Below are 22,962 nucleotides of genomic sequence, written 5' to 3'. Positions count from 1 at the left end.
AAAGGCAAGTATGTTGAATTACATGAAGAAAAAAAAATGACCAGATTAGGAAATTTATTATCAAAATCTACCCTTGTATCCCTAATAATACTGGTGCTTTGAGATTCTCTAAGCAAAAAACAGGCATAACCTGTTTTTAAGGCTTCCCCGGGTGGCTTAGAGGGTAAAGCATCTGCCTGCAATGCTGGAGACCCGGGTTCAATCCTTGAGTCAGGAAGATCCCCTGGAGAAGGAAATGGCAACCCACTCCAGCACTCTTGCCTGGAAAATCCCATGGATGGAGGAGCCTGGGAGGCTGCAGTCCATGGGGTCGCGAAGAGTTGGGCACAACTGAGTGACTTCACTTTCTAACTGATAAAGATTCTCTCTTTGACGAAATTTAATCAGGCTCCTCTGAACTCTCTTCTCAACTTGGACCTGATCTTTAGGGCTTTTTATTTATTTTTGCATAGTTCAATTTTAGCAAGGATCCTGCTAAATCAGCTTAACCGGATTACTGTAATCTGGATACATAATCACCCAACAATAACTGGTTTGGTTCCTCATCTTCCTACCATTCCTCAGGTGATATGTGATTGCCCTGGCCTGCATTCAGAAACCTACTCATTGGTTAGCCAGAATCCCCCTGACCCCTGATGCCAACTCCTAGTGATTTTTCATCTAGCAACCCCTGCCCCAATCCTGCTTCTTGACTATAAAATTCTCCCTTTTCCTTGTGGTATCAGAGCTGGGCCAATCTCTGTCCTCTACTGTAAGAAGTCCATTGCAGCATCCTGTGCTCAGTCACTCGGTCGTGTCTGCCTCTCTGTGGTCCCATGGACTGTAGCCTGCCAGGCTCCTCTGCCCGTGGAATTCCAGCAAGAATACTGGAGTGAGGTACCATTTCCTGCTCCAGGGGATCTTTCCCACCCAGGGATTGAACCCCATCTCTTGCCTCTCCTATAATGGCAGGCAGATTCTTTACCACTGTGCCACCTGGGAAACCCTTATATATATCAATATTGTATATAACGTATATGTAATATTTTGCATTCTATTACTCCCGCCTGGATGTGCCTTTTATATATTTTTCTGTTATTGTTATACCTCAAACAATAGTAGTTATTGTGCTGCTTAAAATATAAATTCTAGGAGCAAGTTTTTAGTGATAAAGCAAAACATAATTTCAACATTTCATCAAAATCTATTCAGTGGATATGTCAATCAAATCAGTAAATCCTCCAAAGATAAGACTCAATCATTTCCCTGAAATATAAGTAGTGTAAATTAAGTAAAACAATTTTAAAATATTCTCTTGTAACTTTGAAAAGTTTCCCACTTTCATGAAAAATACTAGATATAGAAAATATGTATTTTTTCATATTGATATGCTAATTATTCATTGTGAAGTTTTATAAGAATTTATATCTTTGATTTTTTTTATGGAGTAATTAAATAGTCTTTGTAAGAACCTCAGAAGATATACATTCTTATTCCCCATATTTTATAATTCTAGCATAATAACTCATATAATACCTCCATGGTTAGGAACAAATCTTTCTGTCCACCACTTAAAATGTTATCAGGATGTCCCAGATTGAATTAATCTCTCTTCATCTATACTCTGATGTAGGTCCTTTACAATTCTACCTTAAAATTACTTATGCTAGCTCCCTCATTTGATTGCGTATTTCTGAAAGCAGAGAAATCATTCTCAAAGGTTGCAGTTGCATTGCTAGGTATATGACACAGGATAGAAATATCTGAATAATGTGCCCAGATCCCTCACATTTTATACTGAAACTATTTCTTAAACATTGATACATACTGTACAATTCTCAAAAAATGTAGGTGTTATATTTATCTTTTGTGATTATAATGGTTTTGATAACAGTTATCTTTGTTAATTTAGAATTTAGAGGCTAATTTTCTTTTTAGCTTAAACTGGAAATACATGGCAGCACCAGCATATGTGACAAAAATTAGTACTCCTTTTGGAAACAACTGAAACTATAATCAAATCCTAACTATTTTAGAGGTTCTCGATTATTATCCATACCATCCATTGGGATTGTTCTTGGATACTGTATGAGCCAATACTATATCGTACATGTATGATTTTAGAATAACATTACATGAATAAGGTAGATACGATTTAGAACTGTGCTCTCCAAGACTGTAACTACTTAATCACATAGGACTATTTAAATTTAACTTAATTATAGTTAAGTTTAACAAAATGAAAAATTAAATTCCTCAAGTACACTAGTATATTTCAAGTGCTCACTTAGCACATGTGACTACAACACTGTAGTGGCTACAAGACTGAATGGCACAGATTATTTGTGCTATCTTTGTCATTATAAAACATGTCATCATTACAAAGGTTCTATTGCTCGGCTCTGGACTAAAGAGTTGAGATAAAATCAAGTGTAAGAACTAAAAGATATTTTTCCTAAAGTTATGGTGTTGAATATAAATAATTCAAGTTTTTCCTTTTAATCTCCTTGGTATTTCAATGACAGAGGCAGCCATTAGGTAATAAATAATGTTTCCAGCACCTTTCTGACAGATGTGACATGGATGTGATTATTTTTCTGTTTCTTCAGGGCACAACATGCTGTGAGGTCACTGTGGTACTGTGCCACTAATTCCCAAGATTCCATCACTCTTTTAGATGAAAACATCTTACTGTAACTGAAAATCTAATTTTTCAGCTTGCTTGATGTGATTATTTTTCATCATTACTTGCTTCCAAAGTGAGGAACCAGGATTACATAAGGCTTACAGATACTGTGTGGTTTTAGCATAAGAAAAAAGGTGTATATTTGAATACTCAGTGTTCTTTCCTCTTTGTCCCACCATAGCCTGAAAAATCCTTCTGGTTTTATGAATTCTCTTTACAGATGTCGCCTCATTATGGGTTATTTCAAGCTTTCTTTCTTCTTAAAGTCCTACTTCCTTTCCGTCATCCTTATTGTGGATGACTATGTATCAATAATATTTTTCTTTACTGAGATCAAAGCCATTTATCCACTTGTGTGTTCTCCTGTAAGTTCTCTAAAACCTTTCACTTCAACAGTCTTGTCTTCTGTTCTCTCTTGTCTCAGTCATTCTCATGCCTGTGTTCTCCCCACTCTGATGTTCTAATCTTAGATGAAAAGGAGCTTGTTTTCTGCTCCCAAATATCTTCCATCCAGTGCCATAAATTCTCTCCTCTCTTCTTCTTTCACTAATGCCTTAAATTGAATGGCAAACTATTCAAATCATGGTGATCCAAGCCTCGGCACCAACGAGTAACACTGAAGAAGCTGAAGTTGAATGGTTCTATGAAGACCTACAAGACCTTTTAGAACTAACACCCCCCAAAAGATGTCCTTTTCATTATAGGGGACTAGAATGCAAAAGTAGGAAGTCAAGAAACACCTGGAGTAACAGGCAAATTTGGCCTTGGAATATGGAATGAAGCAGGGCAAAGGCTAATAGAGTTTTGCAAAGAGAACACACTGGTCATAGCAAACATCCTCTTCCAACAACACAAGAGAAGACTCTACACATGGACATCACCAGATGGTCAATATCGAAAGCAGATTGATTATATTCTTTGCAGCCAAAGATGGAGAAGCTCTATACAGTCAACAAAAACAAGACCAGGAGCTGACTGTGGCTCAGATCATGAACTCCTTTTTGCCAAATTCAGGCTTAAGTTAAAGAAAGTAGGGAAAACCACCAGACCATTTAGGTATGACCTAAATCAAACCCCTCATGATTATACAGTGGAAGTGAGAAATAGACTTAAGGGTCTAGATCTGATAGATAGAGGGCCTGATGAACTATGGACGGAGGTTCGTGACATTATACAGGAGACAGGGATCAAGACCATCCCCATGGAAAAGAAATGCAAAAAAGCAAACTTGCTGTCTGGGGAGGCCTTACAAATAGCTGTGAAAAGAAGAGAAGCAAAAAGCAAAGGAGAAAAGGAAAGATATAAGCATATGAATGCAGAGTTCCAGAGAATAGCAAGAAGAGATAAGTATGCCTTCTTCAGCGATCAATGTAAAGAAATAGAGGAAAACAATAGAATGGGAAAGAGTAGAGATCTCTTCAAGAAAATTAGAGATACCAAGGGAATATTTCATGCAAAGATGGGCTCGATAAATGATAGAAATGGTATGGACCTAAAAGAAGCTGAAGATATTAAGAAGAGGTGGCAAGAATACACAGAAGAACTGCACAAAAAAGATCTTCATGTCCAAGATAATCACAATGGTGTGATCACTCACCTAGAGCCAGACATCCTGGAATGTGAAGTCAAGTGGGCCTTAGAAAGCATCATGTCGAACAAAGCAAGTGGAGGTGATGGAATTCCAGTGGAGCTATTTCAAATCCTGAAAGATGATGCTGTGAAAGTGCTGCACTCAATATGCCAGCAAATTTGGGAAACTCAGCACTGGCCACAGGACTGGAAAAGGTCAGTTTTCATTCCAATCCCAAAGAAAGGCAATGCCAAAGAATGCTCAAACTACCGCACAATTGCACTCATCTCACATGCTAGTAAAGTAATGCTCAAAATTCTCCAAGCCAGGCTTCAGCAGTCTGTGAACTGTGAACTTCCAATTGTTCAAGCTGGATTTAGAAAAGGCTCTCTGGTTCCTCCTTTAGAAGAGGAACCAGAGATCAAATTGTGAACATCCACTGAATCATCAAAAAAGCAAGAGAGTTCCAGAAAAACATCTATTTCTGCTTTATTGACTATGCCAAAGTCTTTAACTGTGTGGATCACAATAAACTGTGGAAAATTCTGAAAGTTGGGCATACCAGACCACCTGACCTGCCTCTTAAGAAACCTATATTCAGGTCAGGAAGCAACATTTAGAGCTGGATATGGAACAACAGACTGGTTCCAAATAGGAAAAGGAGTATGTCAAGGCTATATATTGTCACCCTGCTTATTTAACTTCTATACATCAGAAGAAACGCTGGGCTGGAAGAAGCACAAGCTGGAATCAAGATTGCTGGGAGAAATATCAATAATCTCAGATATGTAGATGATACCACCCTTATGGCAGAAAATGAAGAGGAACTAAAAAGCCTCTTGATGAAAGTGAAAGTGGAGAGTGAAAAGTTGGCTTAAAGCTCAACATTCAGAAAATGAAGATCATGGCATCCGGTCCCATCACTTCATGGCAAATAGATGAGGAAACAGTGGAAACAGTGTCAGACTTTATTTTTGGGGGCTCCAAAATCACTGCAGATGGTGATGCAGCCATGAAATTAAAAGATGCTTACTCCTTGGAAGAAAAGTTATGACCAAGCTAGATAGCCTATTCAAAAGCAGAGACATTACTTTGCCAACAAAGATCTGTCTAGTCAAGGCTATGGTTTTTCCAGTGCTCATGTATGGATGTGAGAGTTGGACTGTGAAGAAGGCTGAGCGCCGAAGAATTGATGCTTTTGAACTGTGGTGTTGGAGAAGACTCTTGAGAGTCCCTTGGACTGCAAGGAGATCCAACCAGTCCATCCTGAAGGAGATCAGCCTTGGGATTTCTTTGGAAGGAATGATGCTAAAGCTGAAACTCCAGTACTTTGGCCACCTCATGTGAAGAGTTGACTCATTGGAAAAGACTCTGATGCTGGGAGGGATTGGGGGCAGGAGGAGAAGGGGACGACACAGGATGAGATGGCTGGATGGCATCATGGACTCGATGGACGTGAGTCTGAGTGAACTCCAGGAGTTGGTGATGGACAGGGAGACCTGGTGTGCTGCAGTTCATGGGGTCACAAAGAGTCGAACATGACTGAGCAACTGAACTGAACTGAACTAACCTGAAGTCCAATATCTGTATGCCTTTTTGAGTTTTGAACATCCATTCATATACCCATAAGAACTCATCATTTTTAATCCTTTCAAAGGAAGGTGACACCATACTGTAATCATAGATATATATCCTTGACTAAATTATTTACCTTTGTATTCCTCAGTTTTTATCCATAAAATGAGGAAGATAATGGCGTGTACTTCATATTATCCTGTGAAAAAATAATTAAGTGGATAATTAAATAAATGAGTAAGTAATCTCAAATTGTGATAAGTACTATTATTAAAGTAAAAAAGACATATAACAGAATAAATCTAGTATGCAGAGGGTAAGTTGTGGAAGGAGATTTACTTCATACAATCAATAGGTGTAATCAACAATCAACTAACTCACATTCTTTCTTTTGGCACACAAAAATTGTATGATATAATTTACCAAATCTCTTGCCCCCATCATAAGCTTTATTCATGGCATTGCCAAGAGTATTACCCTAGAAAGGGAAAAGAAAGTTTTAGTCACTCAGTCATGTCTGACTCTTTGCGAACCCATGACTGGGGCCTGCCAGGCTTCTCTGTCCATGGAATTCACCAGGCAAAAAAACTAGAGTGGGTAGCCATTCCCCTCTCCAGCGGATCTTCCCAATCCAGTGATCGAACCCAGGTTTCCTGCACTGTAGGCAGATTATTTGCTGTCTGAGCCACTAGAGAAGTCCATTAGCCTAGTAGACCTCACATAAATCAAGTAGCCTTTTTTCACGACTTGTTCTTAGTGAATCTTTGTTGGCAGCCACTGTGTTGGAGAAGACTCTTGAGAGTCCCTTGGACTGCAAGGAGTTCCAACCAGTCCATCCTAAAGGAAATCAGTCCTGGGTGTTCATTGGAAGAACTGATGTTGAAGCTGAAAAGCCAATATTTTGGCCACCTGATGCGAAGAGCTGACTCACTGGAAAAGACCCTGATGCTGGGACAGACTGAAGACAGGAAGAGAAGGGGATGACAGAGGATGAGCTGGTTAGATGGCATCACTGACTCAATGGACTTGAGTCTGGGTAAACTCCGGGAGTTGGTGATGGACAGGGAGGTCTGGAGTGCTGCGGTTCATGGGGTTGCAAAGAGTCGGACATGATTGAGCCACTGAACCGAACTGAACTGGTTATTCTGTCATTTTGAAAGTGTTCACTAAATTATCTGTTCAGTAATTAGTTATATAGACTTAAAAAATATTCATAACCTGAAGGTGAGAAGTGTATTTTACTTGGCGGGGATTTCTAGAACTTGTGTAAAGTATCCCCCTACAATTCAGGAGACCTGGGTTTGATCTATGGGTTGGGAAGATCCCCTGGAGAAAGAAATGGAAATCCACTCCAGTATTCTTGCCTGGAAAATCCCATGCACAGAGGAGCCTGGTGGGCTACAGTCCATGGGATTGCAAGAGCTGGACACAACTTAGTGACTAAACCACCAACATTTAGAACTTTGACCCCACGAGGCAGCATCTTTCACCCTGAGATATCAGAAATGCTAACTGAGCTATCAGGGAAGCCCTTTATATATTATATATTATTATTTATATATATCACTATATTATATATTATTACTTATATACATCCCTGGAGAAGGAAATGGCAACCCACTCCAGTATTCTTGCCTGGAGAATCCAGGAGGAGCCTGGACAGAGGAGCCTGGCAGGCTAGAGTCTTTGGGGTCACAAATAGTTGAACATGACTGAGCGACTAAGCAAATTTATATATATTATTAAATTACAGAGGTATATTTTATAATATATATAAAGTCTTGATTTCCTCCTTCATTCCTGAAAAATAATTTAGCCAAATATAGAATTTGGGGCTGACATATCTTTTGTTTCAGTATTTGAAAATGTACCATTTCTTAGTCATAAAAGAAACCATTTAACAAGGTTTTTTATTTATTTCCCTTTTTGTCTCCACATATACACTTTAGTTCTCCCATCATAAAAAAACATTGTGTTTTAAAATTTCTTTAACTGTTAAATGAAATTTAAAATATCATTTAATTGCAATGTTGTAACAGTAACTGTAATATTCCTTTCACAGAACTAGATTAGAAATGGGTATAATACCTTTAACAAATTGCAGAAACTGCTGTTCTTCAAATCTCCTGCTTCAGCTAACGTCTGTAATGACAAACAGTGAAAACATTCGAATCTACTGGGACCAATTTACTGGTGCAGTGCACAGGTCCAGTGCTTCCAGCTATAATTAGAAAACGGCGCCTGCTCTCCATTAGTTATGGTTACTATAGTAATTCCATATGCCTGCTGACTAGTGAACTAGATCGTGTATCTTCTGTAAATTGCTCTTGTTAGTCACTTGTAATTTATTTTATGTTTCCAACAACAATTTCAAACCAGTAGTGTCAGGAACACATGTTTTTGCAATTATTGGAAAAACAAACCAGAGAACATGTACCTTCAGCCTTATCCCTCTCTTTTCTATTAATGTTTACTTATACTACTGAATATTTTTGAAGATCATCAAAGATTGTCAATATGATTTTTTTAAAGCAAGAAAAGAAAACATACTCTCTTTCTGCCAAGAATGTTTCTTACAAAATTTCGAGCTCTCTCAAGACTATAAAATAACTTATAATCTGCATTGTTTTTCATATCTGCATTTTAGCAGTCAACTTATTAGTGACAGTTTATTTGAAATCTAATCTTAATATCTATTGTGGATTCAAATTCAGTTAACATTTTTTAAGGTACCTAATGTGTCTGAGATTAACAAAGAACATTTATTCATTCTTGTCCATGACTACTTCTGTATTCAGTGAAAGCTAACAATATGCTGTATTCTTATTCCACTGTGGAACATTGTCAGTGCTCGTAAATACATGTATAGCTTCAAACAGAATATCTTACCAAATAAGTATTGATAATGTGTCAGATGGTTGGTATAGTGATGATTATTTCAACAGCTGCCCTCAGAGATTTGAACAATTAAAGAGGAGAAAATATCCATTATTGATCCATGCATATATCTATAACTTCGCATTGTTTTCCAGATGTATTTTTAAGAAATAAAAAATTTGGTTTATAACATCAAAACATATATTAAAATGGTATATATCATTTTAGTGCATTAAATCATAGATGTAAGTAGCTTATTGAATAAATAAGTACATTTTGCAACACAAATATCAAATTGAAAGGATATATATATAAGAGGTGAGAAGCATTTTAGTAGTGATAAACAAATTTAACTTTAGAACAAATTTATTTTGAATATTGATGTATAAAACTCAAATATCAAATATATGCCTGACATTGAGATTATCATAGACTTCATTGAGAACATGATAATCCTGTTTGTATTATATGTATAAATATAAAATAGAAACTGATTATTCACATTTTATATCCCTCTGGTTATACTTCTGAATTACTACATCTAAAAAATGTCTACGATTTAGTCCTGGTCCTTCATGATGTAAAAGAATAAAAGCACAATAAGATTTTAAAACACTGAAAGCTCTTTTGAACTCAAACCTTTACCCCAATATTGAGAGTAATGAAGCTTCAAGAGACAGTTGTATGCACATTATTTATTGTAATTATTCAAGCTACTTTCCCTTAGGGCTACCGTATTTCTAAGCCAAAAGGGTATTCTAGGTCCACCATGACAGTTAGCATCTGATAAATGATGCTGCTGCCACACTACTAACATGGGGATTGATCATTTCCAATTAATCCCTGAGAGAAATCAATGGTTTCTTCCTAAAGCTATGCATTAACTAATTTATGTTAATATGAATACCTTATATCCACAATATGCAAGGGAAGATGGGACATTCAATTTATAAACTGGTTACAAATGCATAAAAGAGGTATACCTGGGCAGTTTAGCCACAGCAACTAAATTTTGACATTGATGCATGTTGATCCAACTCAAATGCAGCAAAGAAGCTTTTGGAGATTTTTTAGTTTGACTGGTTCTAGTTTGGAAATATTACCATATATTGGGGACCCCATTCTTGTTGTTTGGATTTATACTTCTCATAGCCAGCACTAAAATGGTTTATGGTTCTTAAAGATATGACCTACAGGGTGATGCTGTAATCAAATGTTTGCTCCATTCCTATGTATTCATAAATAGGTATCAAATACATGTAGATCAGCTGGTAAAGAATCCACCTGCAATGCAGGAGACCCTGGTTCGATTTCTGGGTCAGGAAGATCCGCTGGAGAAGGGATAGGCTACCCACTCCAGTTTTCTTGGGCTTCCCTTGTGGCTCAGCTGGTAAAGAATCTGCCTTCAATGCTGGATACCTGGGTTCGATCCCTAGGTTGGGAAGATCCCCGGGAGAAGGGAAAGGCTATCCACTCCAGTATTCTGGCCTGGAGAATTTCATGAACAGTGTAGTCCATGGGGTCACAAAGAGTTGCACACAACTGACCGACTTTCACTTTCACATAATATATGCCAGTATAGTATGAAGGCCTTGAACATTCAAGCACAACAGTTTTGTCCTTAATAAATTTATACTCTAGTAGAAAAGACAGACACACATGAACAACACAACTATAGGAAAATGGGTGGTCTGAAGAAAAATAACAGGGTGAAACATGTCTAGACAGAGGCATCATGGTGAGAGAATGAAATTAAGCTGTAAAGTGAAGACTAGGTGAGAACATTCTTAGCTGAACTAACAATATAAGAAAAGTTTCTAAGACTGGAAAAAGCTCAGCTTTTCTACTCCAAGAACTGAAAGAATTCCCATGAGGCTGGAGTGTATAGAAATTGGCTTATTATAGAATAGCTTATTACTGTCAACAGACAGAAGGAGAAGTATGTGTGTACAGATGCTACTATAGATAGACATAGTAATAAAAGTCTGTGTAAGTTTTCTCCCATTGACTTTAAATTTCTCAGTGAACATGACTGAAAATTGACTGCTTGAGCTTTTTGGTGGAGAATGGACTGTAAAATCTGCTAAAAAGCAAATATAGAAGCCAGCTCATTGTGGTGATCTGGCAGAGATGTGATAGATGGGTGAGCATATGAGTTATCAGCCAAACCAGGGCATTTTAGAGAATGAAAAAGCATACCGTACCTGTATCAACTATGCCAGGACAACAGGCATAACCCCCATCTGTCCTGGGAAAATAAGAATCTATGGTCACACTGTCCTGTCCTAATGAGTAGAAATTTAGATAAGGTGAAATATGTTAATAAATTGCCTATGAGGGCTAAGTGAGTGAAAGAATTCAAGAATAATTCCCAGGTTTCTGGCTATTTACTGAGAAATGCATAGGGATAAGCAGGCTTCTGTGGAGATATGAAGAATTCTGTCTTGCATATATTTGGCTTGAGAGGCTTGTGAGACATTGAAGTGAGGACATTCACCATGAAGTTCTGATGAGGGCTCTGGGTTGCAGATGTTAATTGGGTGGTTGAAAGCATACGGGTAGTATGTAAAGCTCTGGAAAAGGGATGAGATCACCTGGGATGAGAGCATGTACAAGAGAGGAAGCAGACTATTACACTTTGAGAAATCCTGGGGAAGATTGATTCAGAGAGAAGGAGCCAAAAAAAATCAGAACGAGAAAAATATAGCTAGAAACGTAAGAGGAAACCAGGATAGAGGAATGTCACACAAGTTTTGAGAGCAGAATTTCAAGACTAGTTTCAAAAAGCAGAAAAGGGTCAAAATATCTAATGCTACTAAGTCAAATTACTTGAGATCAGAAAAATGTCCTTTGAATTTGGGATGATAAAGATGATGGGTGACCTTGACTTCTTTAAGAGGAATATTGATGGGAAAATTCAGAGCGGCAAGGGTTAAAGCAAAAATGAGGCCTTTTGCTTTTGGCAAAGCTATGACTATATGTTCAGTAGGACTCAACTGCTGTAAACATTTAGATTCTCAATAATATATGCTTCAAATGCTTTGTTGAAATTTTAAGAAATAGAGGAAATTCCCAGACTATCTTCCTCCTTCAAATATATATATCTCCCACAACAAAGAGGTGTGAATAGTATGCAAATCAGATTTATAACTTATACTTTGAGCAAGCCACAAGGTAGGGAAATTGAAGTCAAATTTCCTTTCTTTAAGCCAGAAACCTTGTCAAAGAGCCCCTAGGTTACATGTGTTCACTACTGACAGAAACTATTGAAAATGCCCTTATGGGGAAAGAATACCCTATTTAGACATCTTGGTTTCCATAGATTAAATCAAACAAATGTGAACTCACAATATATGTAAAGAAATATGTAAAGAAACAACTTATCATGAGTGAGAATCATAGAAACAACAAACAGGATTAGATCCCCAGGGACTTGAGGTTTTGAAATTATTACTACAGACTATGAAATAACAATGTAAAAAAAAATGGAATCACAAAAAATAAACATGTAACATCAGATTATACAAAATGATCAGAAAAATTTGAGAGGGTAAAAAGCCAAAGAAGACTTACAGGAAAAAAAAAATTTTTGTTGAAATTTAAAACATAATGGATTACTTAAACATCAGATAGATAAGAGTGGATGAATAAGAATATACCAATATATTTACTGAGGGTATAGGCAAAGTTGATGTGACAACTACACCTCAAAGCAGTGATTTGGATAAAAGAAGGGTAAAAAGAAATGTATTTCTCTAATAACAAGACAAATGGGACAAGTGGGCTCTGGTCTGCCATCCTGAACACTGACCTTACGTTTCTCAGCCGTTGTTCCAGTCTTTCTCAGTCTTATAATTCAAGGTAGCTCACCAGTACCACATGACCCTCCAGCCAGTTTGAAGTGAGAAAGAGAGCTTTAAAGGCAGATGATTTCATATTTCTGGAGTGTGAACCCTCAGTTGTGGATGTCAATTCTGGTTATACACAAATGGTCAAAAGCTAGTGTTACGGCCAAACGTAACTAACTGCAAGACAGCCTGGGAAACTTACTCTCTAGCTGGGTGGCCAATTCTAGCGGAAACTTGGGGCTGAGCCGTGCCATGCTTAATCACTCAGTCGTGTCCAACTGTTTGTGATCCTTTGGACTGTAGCCCACCAGGCTCCTCTGTTCATGGGATTCTCCAGGCAAGAATACTGGAGTGGGTTGCCATTTTCCTCCTCCAGGGGATCTTCCTGACCCAGGGATCGAACCCACATCTCCTGTGTCTCCTGCATTGTAGGTGAGTTCTTTACTGCTGAGCCATCAGGGGCTGAGATAGGATTACTAAAATGAAGATAGGGAAATGTATTCTAGGAGGTAACAGCAGTTTCCACATATGTGTAGAGTAGTAAGGAGAGAAAAACTATGAAAGAGAGATTGTAGGAATACGAGTAGTGTAAGAAGATTTAATACAGGCCTAATCAGAATCACAAGAGAATTAGAACAAGTGCAGGAGAGGAAACATTGGGGGAAAAGGCAAGATTTTACAGCAGAAAGTCTCACTATAAAACAAAAGGTTCAGGGCTTCCCTGGTGGCTCAGTGTAAGGAATCCACCTGCTAATGCAAGAGACACGGGTTTGAGCCCTGGTCAGGGAAGATCCCACAAGCTGTGGAGCCACCAAGCTCATGTGCCACAACCATTAAGCCTGTGCTCTAAAACCCAGAAACTGCAACTACTGAGCCCATGTGCCACAACTACTGAAGCCCAAGCAGCCGAGAGCCCATGCGTGCTTCACAGCCAGAGAGCCCATGCGTGCTTCACAGCAAGAGAGCCCATGCGTGCTTCACGGCCAGAGAGCCCATGCGTGCTTCACAGCAAGAGAGCCCATGCGTGCTTCACGGCCAGAGAGGCCGCTGCAATAAGAAGCCCGAGAACTGCAACTAGAAAGGAGCCCTCCCTCGCCACAACCAGAGAAAAGCCTGTGCAGCAACGAAGACCCAGCACAGCCAAAAATAAATAATAGAGGAAGACCTACGGTAGAGCACATGGAGCTCTGCTCAGTGTTATGTGGCAGCCTGGATGGGAGGGGAGTCTGGGGAGAGTGGGTACCTGTATATGTATGGCTGAGTCCTTTTGCTGTTCACATGAAATTGTCACAACGTTGTTAATTGTCTATACCCCAGTACAAAATTAGAAGTTTAAAATTTAAGAAAATAAAAATAAAATGTTATTTTAAATTTTTATAAATAAACATTTCAATTTATTATAATAATTCTGTATTTGCATGTCATAAACTCACTCAAAATATAATAAAGTAAAATACAATAACTGATAAAATTTCTTGAACCAAGATCATATTGGGGAATTAATTTAACTAAAGTATAGTTGATTTAGTATTGTATAGCTGGAGAAGGCAATGGCACCCCACTCCAGTACTCTTGCCTGGAAAATCCCATGGATGGAGGAACCTGGTAGGCTGCAGTCCATGGGGTCGCTAGGAGTCGGACACGACTGAGCAACTTCACTTTTACTTTTCACTTTCATGCATTGGAGAAGGAAATGGAAACCCACTCCAGTGTTCTTGCCTGGAGAATCCCAGGGACGGGGGAGCCTGGTGCGCTGCAGTCTATGGGGTCGCACAGAGTCGGACAGGACTGAAGTGACTTAGCAGCAGCAGCAGCAGCAGCTGGAGAAGGGAAATGGTAACCCATTCTAGTATTCTGGACTGTGAAATTCCATGGATAGGGGAGCCTGGCAGGGTATAGTCCATGGGGTCGCAAATAGTCAGACACAACTTAGCAACTAAACCACCACCACCATGGATAGTTTGGGAACTTCCCAGGTGGCTCTGTGGTAAAGAATCTGCCTGCCAATGCAGGAGACACAAGAGATGTAGGTTTGATCCCTGGGTCAGGAACATCCCTTAGAGTAGGAAATGGCAACCCACTCCAGTATTCTTGCCTGGAAAATTCCATAGGCAAAGGAGCCTGGTGGGTTACAGTCTGTGGGGTCCCAAAGAATCAGTCATGGCTGAGCATACACACACATAGTTGATTAATAATACATTTATTTGTTTCTGGTATACAGCAAAGTGTTTAAGATATACACATATTTTTCATATTCTTTTCTATTATGACTTATTACAGAATATTGAATATACTTCCCTGTGCTATATGATAGGACCTTGCTGTTTATCCATTCTAGTCCCAAATATCCCAATCCAACCTCCCTTGCCATTTCCCCAGACAACCACAAGCTAGAAGTTTTCCATTTTATAGATGAGGAGACTCTGACTGTGAAAGTGAATAAACCAGGTTAAAGTTATAATAGTAGATAATAACCTGAATTTAAATAATATTTGATAAATATATTTTCTCCCATGTGCCAGTCCTGTATTGATTCTCACATCACCAATCTACCTCCCCAAAAATGATTTGTGGACTGAATTTAAGTGAGAGGAGATCCAGATCCTTGTTGACTTTACCACTTACAGAGCCACTATTTGTTACTGCTGTTCACTCGCTAAGTTGTGTCTGACTCTCTGCAACCCCATGGATTGCAGCACACCAGGCTCCTCTATCATCCACTATCTCCCAAAGTTTGCTCAAATTCATAACAAATTGAACTGTAGTCTCAACTCTTTGATTAATAAAATTTGAAGTTCACAGCACATTACCCTAACAGTTGTATTAAGAGGTTATGCTAAGATTATTTAACTGTACAGCTTTGTATACTATATGACAGCATACAAATGCAAAGCCTTATTTACTCAAATATTACACATTTTACACTCAAAGTCAAATATTACATATTTTCCATTAGAATCAGAACGTAAGTAAGTAGCCAGCTCTTAGACAAGAGTATTTAGATTTAAAACATTTTTTTTTTAATTTTAAAATCTTTAATTCTTACATGCGTTCCCAAACATGAACCCCCCTCCCACCTCCCTCCCCATAACATCTCTCTGGGTCATCCCCATGCACCAGCCCCAAGCATGCTGTATCCTGCATCAGACATAGACTGGAGATTCGATTCTTACATGACAGTATACATGTTAGAATACCATTCTCCCAAATCATCCCACCCTCTCCCTCTCCCTCTGAGTCCAAAAGTCCGTTATACACATCTGTGTCTTTTTTGCTGTCTTGCATACAGGGTCGTCATTGCCATCTTTCTAAATTCCATATATATGTGTTAGTATACTGTATTGGTGTTTTTCTTTCTGGCTTACTTCACTCTGTATGATCGGCTCCAGTTTCATCCATCTCATCAGAACTGATTCAAATGAATTCTTTTTAGTGGCTGAGTAATACTCCATTGTGTATATGTACCACAGCTTTCTTATCCATTTTAATATACTTAATAAATATACAGCCAGCCTGAGGGAAGTTCTAACAGAGCATTGATATTTGTCCTCCATAATATTAACAAAAACCAACATACACATATGCGGTCATTTTTATCTGCTGTTTCATAAGTATCCTGAATTCATTTATTCAATTTCCCATTCCTCCTTTCACTTTCTTCCTAGATATAGATTCTGGAGTGATAATAAAATTCCTATATCAGTATCATGTTTTTAAGTCCTTAACTTTAAGTTCAACTTTGTTCAACATTCAGAAAACTAAGATCATGGCATCCAGTCCATCACTTCAAGGCAAATAGATGGGGAAACAATGGAAACAGTGACATACTTTATTTTTTTGGACTCCAAAATCACTGCAGATGGTGACTGCAGCCATGAAATTAAAAGACGCTTGCTCCTTGGAAGAAAAGCTATGACCAACCTAGACAGCATACTAAAAAGTAGAGACATTTCTTTGCTGACAAAGGTTCATCTAGTCAAAGTATGGTTTTTCCAGTAGTCATGTGTGGATATGAGAGTTGAACTATAAAGAAAGTTGAGCACCAAAGAATTGATGCTTTTGAACTGTGGTGTTGGAGAAGACTCTTGAGAGTCCCTTGGACTGCAAGGAGATCCAACCAGTCAATCCTAAAGGAAATCAATCCTGAATATTCATTGTAAGGACTGATGCTGAAGCTGAAATGACAATACTTTGGCTACCTGATGCGAAGACCTGACTCCTTGGAAAAGACCGTGGTACTGGGAAAGATTGAAGGCAGGAGGAGAAGGGGACGAGAGAGGATGAGATGGTTGGACGGCATCACTGACTCTATGGATGTGAGTTTGAGTAAGCTCCCGGAGTTGGTGATGGACAGGGAAGCCTGGCATGCTGCAGTCCATGTCCAGAGTTGGACATGACTGAATGACTGAACTTTGTTTAAAATAAGATCAAGAATAGAAATTAAAGGGAATTCCCTGGATGCCCAGTAATAAGGACTCAGGGCTCTCCCTGCCCTGCCGAAGTTCAATCCCTGGTCTGGGAACTAAGATCCCACAAGCCATGCCAGGCACTGTTCTAGGCTCTAGGTGGGGGGAAATAACAGATTAGCTTCTATTCTATGTTGCTGATTTTCTGTGTGCTCTTGGGTGTTGTAGTTAATTTTCTTTAGCCTATATCTAGATTTATAACAATACAATCTTGATGTGAAGACTAAATATGGTTACCTATGTAATGAACATAGCATGGAGCCTAAAATATGGTAAGCATAACAATAGATTTAAAAATTTTCTTTACTGGAGTCTATAACCATTGTTATCATTTTATCTTAAATAAAAGTGCAATGTAGCAGCAGAAATAGGGAAATAAGTTTACAAACTCTCACTCTTTAAAACTAAATTTTATGGTTATGGGTCAATATCACAAGTTGTGTGAATATAACTCTTCACTGAGTTATGTTTCCTGAAAAAAGATCTTCAGGTAATGAACAGAAGGAATTGTCTTTATTCTTGTATTCATGGCAAATTAAATCTAAAATATGACCTACATGGATTAGAGCTAGGAAAGAGAATCAAATCACGGGAAATACAAACTTGTTAGTGTTAACACAGGATTATCTACCTGGGAAAGTGTACTTGCTAGTGGGATAGTACTTTATTCCAGATTTCACTACAGAATAAAAAAATTCTACATTCTACAATTTTTTTTTGCTCAAATCAACTTTATGATTTTTACATTTCCTGAAGAATCTTGCAACCAACTAACCTGGATATGGAAGAAAACATCTTGAACAGGAAGTAGTACTCCCCCCTAATAAAAATGAATACATTATTCTTATGTTTGGTGATTGGGAATCACTCTGCCAGGTGTGGAACATCTGGGTAAACTCAAAAAATTAGGTTCCTACACATACTAAACAAATATTCTAAACTGCCCCCATAGGGTATTCACCAAGGGAAAAGTGGGAGAACCTTATTTTTATACTCAACACTTGATTTAATATAAGGCAACTCTAACACCAAGGTTGTGATGTATTAACCTCAACGGCAGAAGCAGTACTAATTTAGAAGTCTGTTTTGAGTCTTTTGCCATCAAATCCAGAGGCATAGATTTGCATTTACTATGCTTTAAAAACTTTTTTCCTTGTCTTTAAGGTGATGCTTTTAAATTATTGGTCTTTCAATTTGCAGAAATGAAAAACAAAATTTCTGAATAACACATGTTCCAACTGCCAATGCAGGAAATGTAGGTTTGACCCCTGGGTGGGGAAGATTCCCCTCTGGTAGGAATCCTACTCCAGTATTCTTGCCTGGAAAGTTCCATGGATAGAGAAGACTGGAAGGCTACAGTCCATGGGGTCCCAAAGAGACAGAGGCAACTGAGCACCCAGGCACACAAGGCTGGTTAACTTATTAGAATGTCAGGTTAGCAAGGCCAAAATCCAGAGTTTAAAGTCCACGGAGAAGGCAGTGGCACCCCACTCCAGTACTCTTGCCTGGAAAATCCCACGGATGGAGGAACCTGGGTGGCTGCAGTCCATGGGGTCGCACAGAGTCAGACACGACTGAAGTGACTTAGCAGGCCAGTTGGCCTTCCAAACCATTTCTGACAACACATGTTGTTGGTTAAAGAAATCTCTTCACTTCTGAGGACTTAAAAAACAAAAACAAAAACAACCTACAAAAGTAAGGCATTAATAACATAAAAACGTTGTCTCGTTGGTCACTGTAAAACTACTTTTTCTGGGACAAGCACATATATTTTCAGGATTATTAGAAATGCATATTCTAAAACACTATTGTTAAATCTATGGCTTTAGGTAGGATACTTGCAATGTTACCTCCTCTATCCAGAAACTCCATGGCACTACAAGGCAGTTACTTTACATATTTGTAATTAAGTTACAATTACTTTATTATATATTAGGACCTAAAATATTTTGGACACATGAAAGCACAGGAGATGTGGTGAGAACACAGGAATTTTAATTTTGTAAACCATACATTCGAGTAATCAGTAACACAATGTTGCCCACTGAGAACTTGGGCCTGGGCTGAAAACTTGTCTCTTCCCCAGTGCAATATCATACAAGACTCCCAAGAGCTAACAACAGGTCTGTCCAGATGCTAAGACCAGGGACTTCGAAATCTCCATCTTGAGCCTTATAGGACTTCAGGGCAGTTAGAACTTCATCTTTCAGAGGAGGAGGGGCCTGACAGAGGCTTTGAAACCTGCTGAACAACTCCTCCCAGGGCACATCCTGGGGCTCAGTTCCAATCCAAAGGCCTTTCGGAAGGTCATAGTGCAGTTGACGACCCCAGTTTGTGAGCAGACCCAGATAGACAGGGAACAGCTCTGGATGGCGCCCCGCCACGGAAGTTAAAAGCTCAGCTGGGAGGTTGCGGCAAAAGGCAACCGCGATATCTGATTTCCCCAGAAGCCAACGAAGCAGCTCTTGACGCCCGTCTTCCGGTGTTCTGGGGCTGCCTACTCTCAATTCCTCTTCTTGGAGTCGGGGGGATGCCGCCGGCAGCAGCAGCGCGGCCGCCACCACCTTCAGGAAGTTGCTCTGGGGCAGGCGCTCCCACAGGAGGCTGAGAAGCCTGCCAGGGCCCTCAGCTTCGGCTTCCCCCACCTCCTGCAGACGCCTCAGAAGCAGCTCCGCCTGCGTCTTCATCACTGAGTCCTTCTGAAGGACCGGGTTTTCTCTGTAGGCGTGGAAGCGCAGCATGTGGGCAGCGGCCCGGCAGCGGGCGAAGTGGGCCAGGCTGCCCTGGAGCGTCTCCTCCTCGGCGTCCGGATCGCCGGGGCCGGGAAAGAGCTGCTGTAGCAGGAAGTGAAAGGAGGCATCTCCGAGGGCCGGGTTCGCCAGCAGTCGCAGAGACAGCAGCTGGTCACAGTGCCCCAAGGCCTGGAAGTTCGCCAAGCCCGGGGCTGGAGCGGGCCCAGAGTCACCCTCCTGCTTCCACTGGTTTTGCAGTCGCTGCTCCAGAGCTTTGCGAATACGGGCATGGCGGCCAAAGCGCCTGTGGATGTGGCGCAGGTAGCCCGCCCACTGTAAAGCCCTGCGAACGGTTGCGGGGTCCCAAGTGCTGACGTGGGTTGTGCGGGAGACAGCCAGAACCTCAGAGAAACGATCCAAATGCTCCAGAAGTGAGTCCATGGGGGCGCCGCAGGGCCTTACTTCCGCCTTCACCGTGGCGACGGAGACTCTTTGCGTGCTGATTGGTGCGTCGGTCAAATGATACGCCTCTCTGCAATGCTATTGGATAAAATGCCTGTCAATCTCACAGCGGCCTTAACCCGGGTACCTGGACTCCGGGAAATTTAAGCCTGAGCAAAGGCCTGTATTTCGCCATGGATGTTGAGGGGATTTTTAAGCAAGGAAGATTGAATGAAGGGCTAGGGCTGGAAAATTACCGGATCCACGTGGGAGATGCTGCTGCTGCTATTTACGGAGGTTTCCGTGCTTCCTTTCGCTTTAGAAAAAAGTCTCTAGTAGAAATTTCCTAAGTTTTGCGTGAGTAAATCTGTGTTAATTAAGGTTTATCATAATTGGGGAAAGTCAGAGACGTGCTGTTACATATAAGAAAATGTTATTAAATGAAAATTTTAGTTCATTTCAGTTTAGTAAAAAAGTACTAACCCAAGTAATTAATGCTAGACACTATGCTAAATCCTGGGCCTTGACCTTATCCTTTCATTATTAGAACTTGAATTCTAGGTCAAGTGAAACTTCAAGATTAACACTTTCTTAAAATGTTAAAGGAATGTAAAATTTTATTTCAAAGTTTCACTGTTGTTTTTCGTTTTTGTAATTTCCAAAGCAGAATAGCTAAATTGACTCTTATTTCACCCAACTAATTGAACTAAGTGGCATTTAACTGTGGGAGTTAAGCATTGGTAAACAAGCATCAGAAAAAGAGGCTTTCACAAAAAGCCTACCTCATATGATCCTGGTGAGGATTAAATAAAGTGATCAATGTGAAATGCCATCTTTGGTATTTTGGCTGTCTTTTAGTATCCATTCTATCATTACCCTACTCTCTTTGCATAATAAAGATTCAGTTTTGAGTACTGATTGCAGCTCACAGTGGAGGGGTAGGCTGCTTTGAGCTAATTGTGTTAATCCAACCCTCTCTTAATTTAGTAATTAATTTAGGAAACCCAGTCTTAAGCAGACCATTGTGTAATATTTCCTAAGGACAGAAATTTGTTCGGAAATGGCCAGGTGAATCAATTCTAATCAGTGAGGCCTATATAATTACTTTTCTTACTCTTCAGAGTTGGTAGGTCATGAACATTGACCAATATGAAGTAATAGTTGTATTGGACAATGCAGCTGTATACAAGCTGGATATCAAGCATGCTTAAGAAATTGTTTCTTCCTCTTGATGCTGTTGAATGTTTGTATGAAGCCCAAAGCTACCAGATCCATCTCTTTCCCTGAACCAATGAATTTCAGAATCACAAGGAATACATTGGATTAAGACAACTCTCAAATTAACCCTGTTCAAGATTATAACACTATATATTCCCATTTCTTTTGCCAGTTTTATTTTCTGTAGCTTTCATCTAAATATACTGAAGTAATACCAGCTCTTCAGAACAGCGGTGTATGGGGCATATAAACACTCTCTGAACACTGCTATTATTGTTAATGTTATATAAGCCTCAGAAGTGAATATCTTCTCATGTCTTCTCCAGATTCTGTTCCTCTGTAATATAAAAGAGCAACCACCAACACTCTATGGTCAAAGGTGGAGAAAATTTTAGCAAAGAAACACACAGCTTGATGTTGCCATATTTACTGTTGGTCCTGAGAGATTTCTGATGCATTCTTTTCCTATGGACTATTAAGACTTGAAAAATCAAGTTGTGCCATGCTCTAGGTTAGGTTTCATATTTTTAGTTATTTTAAGATATGTATTATGTCAGAAATTATAGGACACTGTGGAACTGGGAGACCAATGAAAACATAGTATTCTGATGCTCCTTTGTATTACTCTGAACAATATTATATTCACTTATTGACACTTATTTCAGTCCTCTGCTTGTGGAAATAATGCTTTTTTATAGGAACAAGCAGACCTGGACTCTACATCTTCAGGCAGGGCAGACTTAGAGGGTTTTTTTTCTCTCATTCTAGAATCAGTTTCATGGAAGGAAAGTGCTTTGGCAGTTTGCAATCACTCTGAGGGCAAATACTATGGGCAATGGTTACACCTGATCCTAACTCAGTTACTTGATTCAAGACTGAGTTTTGAGTAGGTCTCTCTATATTCTCCAGTAGCAACAATAAATAACAAGCTGACACAACTTTTGAAGACAGATTTCTTATAGAACTTTACAAACATACTTGCCACTTTTTGTGACAATGTAGTCTCTTTCTCAGAGGTGATATGTCTTAGTGGGAGTTATTTATATAAAATCAAAAATTTCTTTGTTTTACTTGCTTCCATTACAAAGGGGGAAAGTCATCAAATGAATTTTAATGGACAGAGAACATTAGATGTGTACAGGGTAATTTGACAATGAAGTCCAGGAACCAATGGCTTTAACTTGCATCCTATGTTCCTATACCTAGTCTCTGATCAGATTGTAGAACATCATACCAAATCTCAAAAATATTACATTTATATATCTTATAAACAACAACAACAACAACAATGTTGATCTTTTTACTCTTTGGAACTGTTTTCAGAAAGGTAACTGACTATAACTAAGCAAATGTTTTTCTGGATCTTAAACTTTTTGATCAGTGTACGGTGGGAAAGTTTACAACTGTATGTCATAAACATCTATCTCCTTTGGCCTTGGGGAGTCTGGGTGGAGTTTGTGAGACTAGAGTCATTGCTTATGTTATGCCCAGAGTCTGAGTCCCCAAAACTGAGAGAATAAGACATCCACAGCAATGCAAAAGCATAAAGGGGTTTATTGCTAGCTCGAGT

The 22,962-nt window shown here is 39.3% G+C and overlaps 1 protein-coding gene across 1 annotated transcript; it reads right to left on the bottom strand.

The window, feature by feature from the left end:
- FANCF (Fanconi anemia complementation group F) lies at positions 18,975-20,999 on the bottom strand. The gene has a single exon (XM_013975883.2). It carries the CDS (start codon positions 20,172-20,174, stop codon positions 19,095-19,097), a length of 1,080 nt encoding a protein of 359 aa, XP_013831337.2. The 5' UTR covers positions 20,175-20,999; the 3' UTR covers positions 18,975-19,094.

Source organism: Capra hircus, chromosome 29 (genome assembly GCF_001704415.2).
Source record: "Capra hircus breed San Clemente chromosome 29, ASM170441v1, whole genome shotgun sequence".
NCBI lineage: Eukaryota > Metazoa > Chordata > Mammalia > Artiodactyla > Bovidae > Capra > Capra hircus.
This window is presented reverse-complemented; position numbering and strand designations above follow the sequence as displayed.

What these genes read in the sequence shown, in the direction of transcription:
- FANCF (XM_013975883.2), bottom strand. Translation starts at nt 20,174, where the DNA reads ATGGACTCACTTCTGGAGCATTTGGATCGTTTCTCTGAGGTTCTGGCT.